The sequence below is a fragment of the Phodopus roborovskii genome, unplaced genomic scaffold (assembly GCF_943737965.1).
Source record: "Phodopus roborovskii unplaced genomic scaffold, PHOROB, whole genome shotgun sequence".
Lineage (NCBI taxonomy): Eukaryota > Metazoa > Chordata > Mammalia > Rodentia > Cricetidae > Phodopus > Phodopus roborovskii.
In genome coordinates, this window is record NW_026126516.1 from 2,440,001 (window position 1) to 2,453,503 (window position 13,503).

The 13,503-nt window shown below is 39.9% G+C and overlaps 1 protein-coding gene across 1 annotated transcript in view; it reads right to left on the minus strand.

Annotated features, from left to right (window-relative positions):
* LOC127231073 (cation channel sperm-associated auxiliary subunit beta) overlaps positions 1–13,503 on the minus strand; it is a 102,568-nt gene that overhangs the window by 41,354 nt on the left and 47,711 nt on the right. Inside the window, exons 10-14 of the mRNA XM_051196478.1 lie at positions 11,801–11,867; positions 11,347–11,393; positions 10,634–10,783; positions 8,934–9,095; positions 7,219–7,363 (exon numbers count right to left, since the gene is read on the minus strand). Coding sequence (XP_051052435.1) covers positions 7,219–7,363; positions 8,934–9,095; positions 10,634–10,783; positions 11,347–11,393; positions 11,801–11,867 — 571 coding nt within the window. The remainder of the gene's footprint in view (positions 1–7,218; positions 7,364–8,933; positions 9,096–10,633; positions 10,784–11,346; positions 11,394–11,800; positions 11,868–13,503) is intronic.

Consider the following 13,503-nt stretch of genomic DNA (forward strand, 5'->3'; position numbering starts at 1 on the left):
TGGGGAAACTCTGAGAGAATAAGTGCCTGAGTGATGCCAAGAAAACACAAACATCAAGGCTGATGGAAGGGTGAGGACAAGATGTAAGTTTCTGTTCCTCCTGGTCCCACCACCCTGCAGTCCCAAATAAACACACAGAGGCTTATATCAATTATAAACTGTTCAGCCAACGGCTCAGGCTTCTTTCTTGGCTAGCTCTCTCTTAATTATTAACCCATTTCTATTTCTTTCTGTATCTCCTCACGGTCTTTGCTTACCAGTGATGCCCAAGCCTCTTGCTTTCTGGGCAACTACATGGCATCTTGCTGGCAACTCACTAGCTGGGTTATTCTTCTCCACATTCTCCTCCTCTGGTTTGCTTGCCTATAATTCCTGCCTGGCTACATCCTGCCTATCTATTGGCCAAAGCAGCTTCATTCATCAACCAATAACAGAAACATATATTCACAGCACAGAGAAGGACATCCTCCGTCAACCCAGAACTTGAGAAAAGAATTCAACAAAGAGAAACACTGATGAGGAGTCAAGCTAAAATGATTATGTAATTGAAAAACCCAATACCTCAACTAGAACATCCAAAGAAAAGCATTGTAAGTAGAACGAATCAAGCAGAAGTTAGACTATCAGGAGATGAAGATAAAGTAGAGGATCTGGACCAAATAAACAGAGAATATGATCACATTTTTAAAACACAGGAAATAATGTAGAGGAAGTGTGGGACACTATGAAAACACAAAATCTTAGAATTATAAGAACAAATAAGGGAACAGAATCCCAAGGTAAATGGCGTAGACCAGATTGGGTATAAGAGCATAGAAGAAAACTTCCTCAAACTAAGGAAAGTCACACCCATATAAATACAAGATGAACAAGAATACCAAATAGATAAAAGAGACCAGAAAAGAAAATCCCCACAGCATATCATAGTTAAAACACTAAGAACACATAGCAAAGAAAGTCTACTGAACCATACAAGAGAGAGAAAAAGAAGTCACATATAAAAGAAAATTTAGCAGGATAATAGCTAATTCCAATGATAACTTAAAAAGCCAAAATAGCTCAGAGGCAGAGGCAGGTCTGTGAGTTCAAGGCCAGACTAGTCTACAAGAGCTAATTTCAGGACAGCTTCCAAAGCCACAAAGAAACACTGTCTCAAAAAACAAAAACAAACAAACAAACAAGCCAGAATAGCCTGAAAACAAGTTTCAAAAGACCACAACCGTCAGCCTAGGTTACTGTGCCCAGTAAAACTAGCTGCCATAGTTGAAGAAGAAAGAAAAACTTTCCCTAATTCAAACAGCATTAAAGAATTTATACCCAGTGGGCAAATCCTAAAAAAAAAAAAAAATACAGAAAGCAATTCTTTTAGCTGAAGAGAGGAATATGCACAGCCAGGAGACTCCACAAAGAAAATCAGTGATGCTGTGAAACAGAAAGAATACAACAGTATCAAAAATACTTTTAAATATTAATGGCCTTGGCTTCCTGAGGACTGTGCAGGGGGCCTGTCCCCATGGACTGGCCTTCCCAGAGACTGCCAGCATCCTGGTTCCACCTCCAACCACAGTAGGAATACTGGAAATAGAAAAGCTTGGTAAATGATCAGGAACATTCAGGCATAACCAACAGAATATAAGACAGGGAAGAGAGAATCTCAGGTGTTATAGAAACACTAGAAGAAATAGATTCATTGACCAAAGAAATTCTTTAGTCCAACAAATCCCTAACACAAAATATCCAGGAAATGTGGGACACCATCTATGCAAAGGTCAAACTTAAGAATAATAAGTATAAGTGAAGGTGAAAAAATCCAACTCAAAGGTGCAGAAAATATATTCAACAAAACCATAGAAGAAAACTTTCCCAAGCAAAAGAAAGACATGCCAATGAAAGTACAAGAAGCTTACAGAACACCAACTAGAGTGGACCACAAAAAAGTCCCTTTGCCACATAATAATCAAAACATCAAGCATACAGAATAAAGAAAGAATATTAAGAGCAGCAAAGGAAAAAGGCCAAGTATCATATAAAGGCAAACATATCAGAATTACACCTGACTTCTCCATGGAAACTCTGAAGGCCAGAAGGTCCTGGATATTCTACTGACACTAAGAGACCAGAGATGCCAACCCAGACTACTATATCCAGCAAAGTTTTCAATCACCATAGATGGAGAAACCAAGATATTCCATGAAAGTCCAGATTTCAATAATCCTTATCAACTAATTCATCCCTACAGAAAGTTGTGAAAGAAAAACTCCAACTCAAGGAAGTCAACTACACCCAGAAAAACATAGGCAATAGATAATCCTACTTTACCAACGGCCAAAAGAAAACCAGGGGCAAATCCACACATAATACCACCACTACTGCCAAATCCAAACAAAACAAGAATTAACAATCAGTGGTTATTAATATCCCTCAAAATTAATGGACTTAACTTGCCTATAAAAAGACACATGCTAGCAGTATGGATACAAAGACAGAATCCATCCTTCTGCTCCATACAAGAAACACACCTCAACTTCAAAGATAGAATTGACCTCAGAGTTAAGGGTTGGGAAAAGATTTTTCAATCAAATGGACCCAAGAAACAAGTGGGTGTAGCAATATTAATATCTAACCAATCAGACTTTAAACTAAAATCAATCAAAAGAGATGAAGGTCATTTCTTCTTCATCACAGGAGGAATCCATCAAGATGTAGTCTCAATTTTGAACATCTATGCCCCAAATATAAAGGCATCCACATTCGTAAAAGAAACATTACTAAAATTCAAATCACACAAAGATCTCAAACACTTATGGTGGGAGATTTCAACACCCCATTCTCAACACTAGACAGGACCACCAGACAGAAAATTAACAAAGAAACAAAGGAACTAACAGAAGTTATGATCCAATTTGGTCTAACAGACATCTATAGAACATTTCATCCAAACACAAAAGAATATACCTTCTTCTCTGCTCCACATGGAACCTTCTCTAAAATCGACCATATACTTGGCAATATAGCAAACCTCAATAGGTACAAAAAAATTGGAATAACCCCCTGTATCCTATCAGATCACCATGCTTTAAACTTGGAATTCAACAACAACAACAGAAATTGCAGAAACCTTACAAACTCATGGAAATTGAACAATGCGCAATTGCACCATTCCTGGGTCAAGGAAGAAAGAAAGAAAAATTAAAGACTTCCTAGAATTCAATGAGAATGAACATACAACATACCCAAACTTATGGGACACTTTGAAAGCAGTTCATAGCCCTACGTGCCCACATAAGGAAACTGGAGAATAGTTACACTAGAGAATTAACAGTACAACTGAACGCTCTAGAACAAAAATGAGGAAAATCACTCCAGAGGAGTGAGTTTGAGGGTGGAAATCAATAAGGTAGAAACTAGGAAAGCAATACAAATATTCAATCTAACAAAGAGTTGGGAGGACTGGGCAGACTATGGGGCCTCTGGTAGTGGATCAGTATTTATCCCTAGTATATGAAAGGACTTTGGAAGTCTATTCCACAAAGAGGGATACTCCCTCAGCCTAGACACACAGGTGAGGGCCTAGGCCCTGCTCCAAACGATATGACAGACTTTGAAGACTCCCCATGGAAGGCCTCATCCTCCTCAGGGAGCAGAAAAGGCATGGGATGGTGGTTCTTGGGAGGAACAGGAGGGTGTGGGAACTGGGGCTGACTGTAAAACAAGCTTGTTTCAAATGTAAATAAAAAAATTAATGGACTCAATTCTCCAATTAAACAACAGAGGTTGGTGGAATGGATCAAGAATTCCACCTATTTATTATCTATAAGAAACTCACTTGAATTTTAAAGATGAGTAGTACCTTAAAGGGAAATGTTAAAAAGTCAAACGAGGCCAGGAAGCAAACAAGTGCAGCCATACTAATATATGATAAAATAGTGTTTAAACTAAAACTAGCCAGAAGTGACAAAGAGAGACAATTCATTCTAATCAAGGAAACAATTAAACCCGAAGACACTACCCCTAAGCATAGGAGTACCAAACTCAAATGCACCCAATTTCATAAATATCTACTGTTAGAATTAAAGACACAGATTAGCATCAATCCATCAATAATAGGTGATTTCAAAACCCAGTTAGTCAAACATATAGGTCATCTGGATGTAAAATAGGCAGAGAAATGTCAGAATTGAATGGCATCATCAAATGGACTTAACAGATACCTACATCATATTCTGCCTAAACACTGAAGAAGATGCTTCCCTCTCAGCATTACATGAAAGTTTTTCTTAAAAGACCACGACCTAGGACACAAAACAAAGAAAGAAAGAAAGGAAAGTGGCTAGGAGGAGCAGGGCATCGGTGGCACACACCTTTAGTCCCAGCACTTGGTAGGTAGAGGCAGGAGGATCTCTGTGAGTTCAAGACCAGCCTGGTCTACAGAGAGAGTTCCAGGATAGGCTCCAAAACAATTCAGAGAAACCCTGTTGAAAAAAAAAAATAAAAATATACAAAAAAAAAAAAAAAAAAAAAAAAAAAAAGAAAGAAAGTGGCTAGGAGTGGGTGTGGGGAAAAGGGAACCCCTTAATTCACTGTCTGTGGGATTTCAAACCCATACAGCTACTTTGGAAATCACATACTTGTAATTTTTTAAATGAAATTTTCTCACCTGGGATGATAATGCTTTAAGAGCCATAGACTATCCAACAAAAACCCCAATACTAGTTACAGGAAACTCACTTTCAAGTTGTTGGTCTGGGAAGCTCACAAATTTCCTAAACATTCTAGGCTATTTCTGTTGCCCTTGGTTGCTTCCCAGATGATAAGTCCTATTGCTAAAGTAACCATGCAGTTTGAACAGAGGATACACACTGGATCTGATTTAAAAGCATCATTCTTTGGGGACTAGATCTCATGGTACCAGAAGTTGCCAGGCGAGCTTTGAAGGGAGGGAAGTAACCATTAGTTCCACACAGCTATGAAACCTATGAATTACAATAATTGCAACATGATATGATAACTCTAAGGGTACAATACTGGCATGCATATTGTGGTGGTTTGAATGAAAATGGCCCCCAGTGGGCGGCTTTGTTGTGGTGTGGCTTTGTTGGAGTAGGTATGGCCTTGTTGAAAGAAGGGTATCAGTATGGGGGTGAGCTTTGAGGTCTCCTATGCTCAAGCTACTCCAAGTGAGTAGACCATTTCCTGTTCCCTGGAAGATGCAGTACTCTCAGCCATTCTCTAGCACCATGTTTGCCAGCACACCACCATGTCTCACTGTGATGACAATGAACCGAACCTCTGAACTGTAAATGAGCCACCTACATGAAATGCTTTCCTTTATAAGAGTTGTCTTGTTAATGGCATCTCTTCATAGCAATAGAAACCCTTACTAAGACACATATCTTGGTGGTAACCAATAGCTCTCTCTCTCTCTCACTGTTCTTAACAACAAGAGGAAAATCATGACTAGGAGAAACCTAAGTAGTCTGAGTTTCTGAGATCATGGATCTTGGATGAGAATACACAGCTGATGGGAGATGTCATTCTGTAAATATGTTTCTCATACTGGTTAATGAATAAAGCACTGTTGGCCAATAGGAAAGCAAGATAGGCGGGACTAGGAGACAAGGAGGATTCGAGGAAGTAGTAGGGAGGAGTCAGCATGGAGAGACGGGAGGGAGCAGAACCGCCTGCCCCCTCTCTCTGGTAAGATGAGACCACATGGAAATACTTAGATTAATAGAAATGAGTTAATACTTAAGACAGAGCTAGCTGATAAGAAACTAGTAACTGGCCAACAGCATTATATCTAATACAGAGTCTCTGTGTGTTATTGGGGCTGGCGTGGCGGTGGGTCCAGGAAAAACCTATTTGTAACATACAACCATCTCTTTACTAAACCAGCATAATTCCTAACTACAATCTAAATATTCAACTACAATCTAAATATTCATCCTTATATGCATAGTTAATTGTTTTCACCCCTTATCAAAGAAATTCCAATTTCCAACAGACAACCATTAAAGGACAGCACAACTAATCAAATGGCAGAGAACAAGGGATCATGTTGTTCCCAGCCACAATGCATGTATTGACATTATAATTCCTGCACCTGAGGCTCAGGATGCATTGTGGAAGAATGGGAAGAAAGATTGTAAGAGCCAGAACAGGAAGTCATGATATCATCTGCGTGTGTCCACTAGAAATATCGGGGCATCTATATTATGAAGTCTCAACAATATGACTCCCAAAGAAGACCTGAACAAACAACCGACTGACATGATAACACAAAGGGTGAAATCTCATGGGCCCCAACCCTAGATAGAGAGCTACAGGTAAGTAAGGAATGCTGAGAGCAGGAAAATAGTCTTCCCCAGGAAAGAGGATCCTGATATGTTTGCTAATATCAAATGGTCAGTGCTGAAACGATACACATAATACAGGTAACACTATATTATCTATTGTTATATTACATATAGTATACAGACTGAATAGACTCTGTGCCTGGGTACATATATTTCACAACAATTAATGAAAAAAAGATATAAATTTGAGAGAAAGAGGACATGCAGGGCAAAGGTTAGAGGGAAGAAAGGGAAGGGGAAATGAATGTAATCAAATGAAAACGCTGATCAGAGGGATACAGAAATACAAGGACCATGCACTTCATGATTCAGGTCCCAAGTCCAGCTGGCAGCATTCAACTGTATTGGAGGGGAGTCAACTATTCTAAGTTAGATCACTCACTCCTGGCTGTTGGTTTCATTGTGCAACAAACTGACAGCCTTGTTAATTTAATCAAAGAAACTGTAAGAAGATGGAGAATAAACAATCATTCATACAGTGCCACCTATTAGGCTTCTGTGAACTAAGCTTTATTAGAAAACCCCCAAAAAACACACTACCATATTTGGCATTGTGATTGTGAGTATTAAGTAATATGCTGTCTATAACATGTGGAGAAAAATTGTATCTCCCTTGTGGTGTGTATTGTTACTTGGTTTGGGAAAAGGAAACAGTACCAAGAACACAGAATGCTAATCTGGGCTTCATCTTTTTTTATGGCTGTTCATATGCTTTGTCCCTGTAGATCCAACAAATCCATTACCACTGCATTTGAGACCTTATTATTAGTTGATGAATACAACATGCTTTTCAAACAGCTTACATCTCTGACCTGACCTACATGTAGAACGAACTTACAACCCCAAATAGAAAATTCCTTACCTGCCTTTGTCTTGTAAATCCTTCCACTTTGTGTAATAAAAGATATATCTGAAGTATAAAAACTATGAGCAGTCTTCCTTACAGTGTTATGTTGAAAGTCACATACTAATTCAAAAGAATTGCCACCATCCATTGAAAGCCATACCTAAAGGGAGAGATAATATCTCACTGAAAGTTACCTCTAATTTAAAAAATTACCTATTAGCCCGATCTTCCTATTTTCCTCACATCTCCATATCCATCACAAACTCAGGCACACATACACATTCTCACATACACACCTGGTCTACTTTTTCAATGTTTTCTATTGCCAGAAGAAATTAGGTCAACTAGGTGACTGAGTGATATTTTATTGCATTATCATTTTCTCTCCTCTCCCTCAACTCCCCCTCTTGTGTGTGTGTGTGTGTGTGTGTGTGTGTGTGTGTGTGAGAGAGAGAGAGAGAGAGAGAGAGAGAGAGAGAGAGACAGAATGTGTTACATTCATGGGGAGACTACAGGATGTCATTGAGTGAATTCCTCTACTGTGTGCTCTACTTTATTGAGAAAGACTCATATATTGAGTAGAAAGTTTATTGCTTTGGACACATTGGCTGTCCAGTGAGTTCTCTAGATCTGCCCGTCTCTACTCCCTAATACTGTTGTTATAGATATGAACAGTCCTGGTCATCCTTTTACACTTGTATTGGGGACTTGAACAGTTCTGGTCATCCTTTTACACTGGTATTGGGGACTTGAACTCAGGTCCTCATACTCCCAGAGCAAGTAAAACCAGGTGAGCCATCTTCTCAGCTCAACGTATTGTGCCTATAGACTGTTGGGATTGCAGGGGGAGTTACAGTGCTTTGCTCCCCTGATTGTTTTCAGTGAGTTTAGATCGGCACTGCTTGTCTTTCCATATGAGTGTTTGCTAGAGGGAGTTATTCACAAGCAGTAGATGTTCTGAGATAGTCATCAAGTGAATAGAAAATCTAGGTTAAGCTGCCAATCTCTGGAGTCTTTAACCACTTTCTATCCAAACAGAAATCATACCTTGAAGTTAATGACTGAGGAGCTTGCACCTCTGAAATAAAACTGTAACCTGTCATGTGCATCTCAGACTCTCACAGAGAAACTCTGTTCTCTGTCTTGACTAAACTTCAGCCATCAAAATTTTCACTTCTAGGGAAGAAATCTCACTGTGAAAGTGAACTGAGTACATTGCCCAGAAGTCACCACAGTGCTTTCTCGGTAGTACTGAATTTCTTCATTGTTATATTTTTTGTTCTTTACTTTTCACTTGGCTGATGACAGGTTATGTAAGCTTTACGAAGCTTTCAGGCTGCTGTCTGACTAGAGTCCCAAGAATGGAGAACATCACTAGAAGGAGCTCAGACAGCAGCAAAGCCAGCACAGAATGCATACACAAAGTCAGAGAGAAACCAGGCAATGCCAAGCTCCAGTAATACCAGATAAAGCATACTTTCAATGGATTAAGGGCAACATCTAGGTCATAGAGTTGTAAAGAAATGGATTACACCTGGTAATATCAGAACCACGGTGCCGCATGCTCAGTTTAGAACTCAGCCCCAGTGAACAGCTGATGCGCGCACATCGTCTCCCCTTCTGCGTCTCCCACCCAGATCAGCATAGCACTCCTGTTCTTCATGTACATAACCACTCTGTCTACACACGCCTACTCTTCCTCCAAAAGAATAAATCCCACGGTTGCATACCTGATTGCCATAAACATACAGAAAGTGGCTTCGGGGATGGAACACCATTCCAACTGGATTAGAGAATGAGAAGGGAAATTTGAAATTGGGAAATTTTGGCTGAGTTTGGTTTGGTTTATCATCCTTGAGCACTGACACAGAGACAAAGGTTTGTTTGGAGGTCTAGAAAAACCACAAAGAAGTCATCAGATTTATTCTATTTTTTTTTTTTGCCCATGTAATAATTTCCAGACGTTCTCATTATTTTAATTAAGATAGGGTCATGTCCATCATCACAGCAAAGAACTGGAAAGATAAGCAATCACTGGTAACTCTTCTCCACTCCTCTACCTGTCCATTTCACAGGTGCTGAGATGTAATAAAGGAAACTAAAGGATTTGTTCAAAGTTGTGTAATAAATGGTATTGAGATGTTTGTGAGTCATTACTAAAATAACCAGATAGACTCCTCTCAGTCTCTATGCTCATGTCTTCCATGCTACACGCGGGTACTGACAAAACCCCAAGTATATGGGGCCATAGTCTTGAAAGGAGCAAGACTCTGACACCCTGTAAATGCCTCATTGGTATATGGATAATGAAGGCATCACCCTCCCTGTGGAGTGGGGATGGGGAATGGGATGGAAGGGTGGTTGGGGGGCATGGGAGGGTGGGAGAGAGGTGGGGAGGGAGAAGGAACTGGGATCGATATGTAAAATAAGAAAAATAAATAATAATAATAATAATAAAGAAACAAAGAAAAATTAAACTACAGGATAAAAAAAAAGTTGAAGACTTTCACCTATACAACAGGGAACAGCTGTCTTAGCTCTTCCCTTGTTTGACTAAAGGCAGCAAAGTCTTGGGAATGAGACTACTAATCATTTCTTTTCACAGCAGTTCTGCTCTCAGAAGAAAGGCAGCAAATATACCTATCCTAAATCCCTTTTCCTGGGGCATCTCATGTCTCTGAGAGAGATATCTACATGGACCAGCACCATCACCTTCTTCACTCCTGTTGTTATCCTGAAACTCATCTCTCAAAAAAGTAACTTGTTTTTTCCAGGAAGACATCAATTTAGTCTAAAGTATGGTCAGCATAGGCAGGCATGGCGGCACATAGGAGTCATACATTCATAGTTATTATGAGCTCGAGGATACCCAGTGCCGCCTAGTGAGACCCTGCCTTAAAACAAGTTCAGCTGAAAAAGCAGCTTATTTAATGTTACATGGGCTTTGGAAGGGTGACATACGTGTCCCACTTAGGACTGAGTGCTGAACAGCCACTTAGACAACTCCTAAGTTTTCTAATGACTCTGGGAATAATTCTAAATAATAGCCCCGGTTAAAGACCTATACAACAGAAAATATCTATAGCTGTGACAAGGTGTTCCTTTTTTGTGTGGTGTTCATTTAAACTAACCCAGTCAAGGAACTTTAGATTGTACGGAAAATACTCGTCTTAAACTCCCCTGGAGAATTAGTAACGAACAACAAGGAAACAACCAACATCACAAGTTTAATTTCCAGCAGCGGGAATGACAAATATTTTTTTAAAACTATTCTATGGATCATTAATAATTTCATAAGCTTCTATACTATTCTATGGATCATTTCTTAAGCTTTTATGCTTGAAATCATGATAAGTTGGAAATAATGTCCTGTAAGATCAATTTGCAGTTCTTGGCAATATAGCAAACACCTCTGAGCTGTAAGACTTACCCGATTATGGAGGAGATAAATTCCAGTTTGACTTTCTTGGTCAATAAGAAATGTTATCACATCTGGAAAAATACTTGTATTTTTAAAAGTAGAGGATAAGCAAGGCAGCCAATGAAGAAATGGTTCTTTACTATAAAAACAGGAACTGGACTACAAAAAGAGGAGAGTTAATATTGCTTTTGAAACACAAATCATTACTAGTTACTGTAGGAAAATTAGTCAATGGATGCATTCACACACACACACACACACACACACACACACACACACACACACACACACACACCACACACGTATACAGAAGTTTTTGAGACATGTTTTCACTATGTGAACCTATGCTGACCAAGAATATGTAATCTAATTTCATAGTGATTGTGATTTTTTTGTCCACCTACTGATTACTAGAACAGCTGTGTGCCACCACACCTGGCCCACCAATCATAATTTTAATTCTTTATCATCTATTTTTTTTTCTCCTGGGTATATTCACTTTCAGAAGCGAATTCAAAGAACCCTACTTCTCTGGTATGGATTATTCGGCTAGAGTCACTGGGCTTTAACAAAAGTAGGTATCTGCTATTAAGTCTACAAGGAGACACCACTGGGCTCGATTAAGTTTTTCTGTGTGTTATGTAGCATACTTTAGATTAACAACCATTCCTGAAATCGTGCGTAACGGAATGTCCTACCTTTGAAAGTTTTCTATGTCATACCTCACTTAGGGTCCTGTTTCTGTCGAAAGTGATGGTCACATAATCAACTGTAAGGCACAAAGGTGAGGAAAATGTGAGCCACACTGACGTAGGAAGTGTTAGTGTTAACAGAGCTGCCTGAATAAAACAGTGCCTTTTCTCTACCGCCTACTGATGCATCTTTGCACACAGTTCTCTTGCATTAAGGCGGAGTGCCATTCCCATTCATTCTCAGAAAAGCTGTAAGTATGCGGCCCAGGGCAGCCTCTAGCCAGCAGTGTCCTGTTTCTGCCTAGTAAGAGTTAAAGGGATAACAAGTAAACACCACCACTGAGCCTGGCTTTCTCACGGTTAGGTCATTAATTCCTACGTAATAGTTTCTACCCATTTTATTCAGTTTTGAATTAATGTATTTAATTTAATCTATATATGTAACCAATAGTGATACAGTCTGTTAACATGTCTTAAAATTTACCTTCAAATTTTTCTCTGTTTGCAAAACATTTTTCATTATACCACAGTTTTCCTTTGATATAGTCAACCTATATAAATACATAAAAGAAAATGTCACCTGGGTCAAATCTGGAGTTAAGATTTTTAAACAGAAAGAGACATGCTTTAAAAATTCCAAAGTTTCCCATTGCCTGTCCTCTGCAGGAGCTCCGGGCCCCTGCTGGAGACCGCCTATCCACGGGGGTGGGGGGACCACCCTGAGTCTTCACCTCCTTGATCTTTGACCTCTCTGCCCGAGGTGAGTCTGGGATCAGTTATGGTTGAATCCCCCCACACACCCTTCCCTGGGAACTGCCTGGATTGACCCCAAATCTTGCCCCTCCCATGTCCTGTCCCCAGCAAGAGTGCTCCTGGTGCTCTGATACACAACTCCCCCATCCCCCAGAGCCTGCCCTCCCCTGACCCTATGCCCTACCTAGCCTACTGCCCCACTGCTAAAAACACTTTTTTCTCTCCCAGAGTACTCTGCTAATCTATATATCCAACACTGTTTACTGAATACATACTTTAGTGTGACTCTGTTATCAAGTCAGTGGGTTCTTGCACCAACACAATAATCAGACAGAGATGAAGGTCACAGGAAGAAGGAAAAAAATTTTTTTTTCCTTCTATTTGAACATAAAAGAATCAACAGGCAGGGAGAAAAAATGCAATCACATTCAAATCTCAGACTGACAAACAAAGGTTTTATTATGTTCTGAGGTGTGAGGGACCTGGTCTCCTTTCTGAGAACTGTATCACTCACCTTGTGGACCTTTCCTTGATGGATTATCATTGCCCTGAAGTTTCTAACAATTTCCCCCAAACATTTGAAGATGGTTGACTTTTCCTTCTGTGGCACTAAGTCTGCATCTAGTCAATGGCTATTCTATCTTTCACTTTACTTCACTTTTAATAACAACTGTGGAATGTAGTCCCAGAAATTCTTTTGTGCTATCTCAGTGACAATAACAATGAGCATGGCAGAAGCTCAGTGTGTGCCTTTGATTTTATTGGCTAAATTTTGTTGCTCTGGTACAGCTGCTCTGCTCACCACTAACACTGTTGAACATCTCTTTATTTGAATGACTGTGATCTACTGGGACCCCAGGTGACATCAGACATATTTTGAAAGGAGAACTCAAGAGTGCTCTTCAGAATCCGTTAGTCTCTGCCATGCTTGAATGAGAGGAGACCATGCTCTCTACTCCTCTTAGTTGCTATTTCCGTACATTGGAAGTTCACCGTGGAAACTCTTCTTTCCCTGAAAATGTCCTTGAGCCTGTCACCTCAGGCTTAGGGAAAACTCAGTTCTCCCTTCCATCAGTCTTCTCTCTTCTCTTTCATAGCCCCTCCCTCCCCACCCATTGATGAGAAAGTTCGATAGTTCCTGGAGTTCTGAGGGCAAGCTCTCTCTCTGCAGGATCCCCTACTTGCCTTTCCTTTGCTGCCCTGTGTTACCAGGAGCCATGACCTCATTATTTGAGTCCACATTCTACTGTTTAAACAGAGTATCCTGAGTTTGGAGAAATAATTTCTATCCTCCATTTCAGTAAAATAACAAGTAACTATTTCTGTACATTGACTACATTGGTGTTGCTGGGAATTGAACACAGAGCCTGAGTATGCAAGGCAAAAGATCAACCATGGAGCTCCATCTCTACCACACAAACATCTTTGATGGGC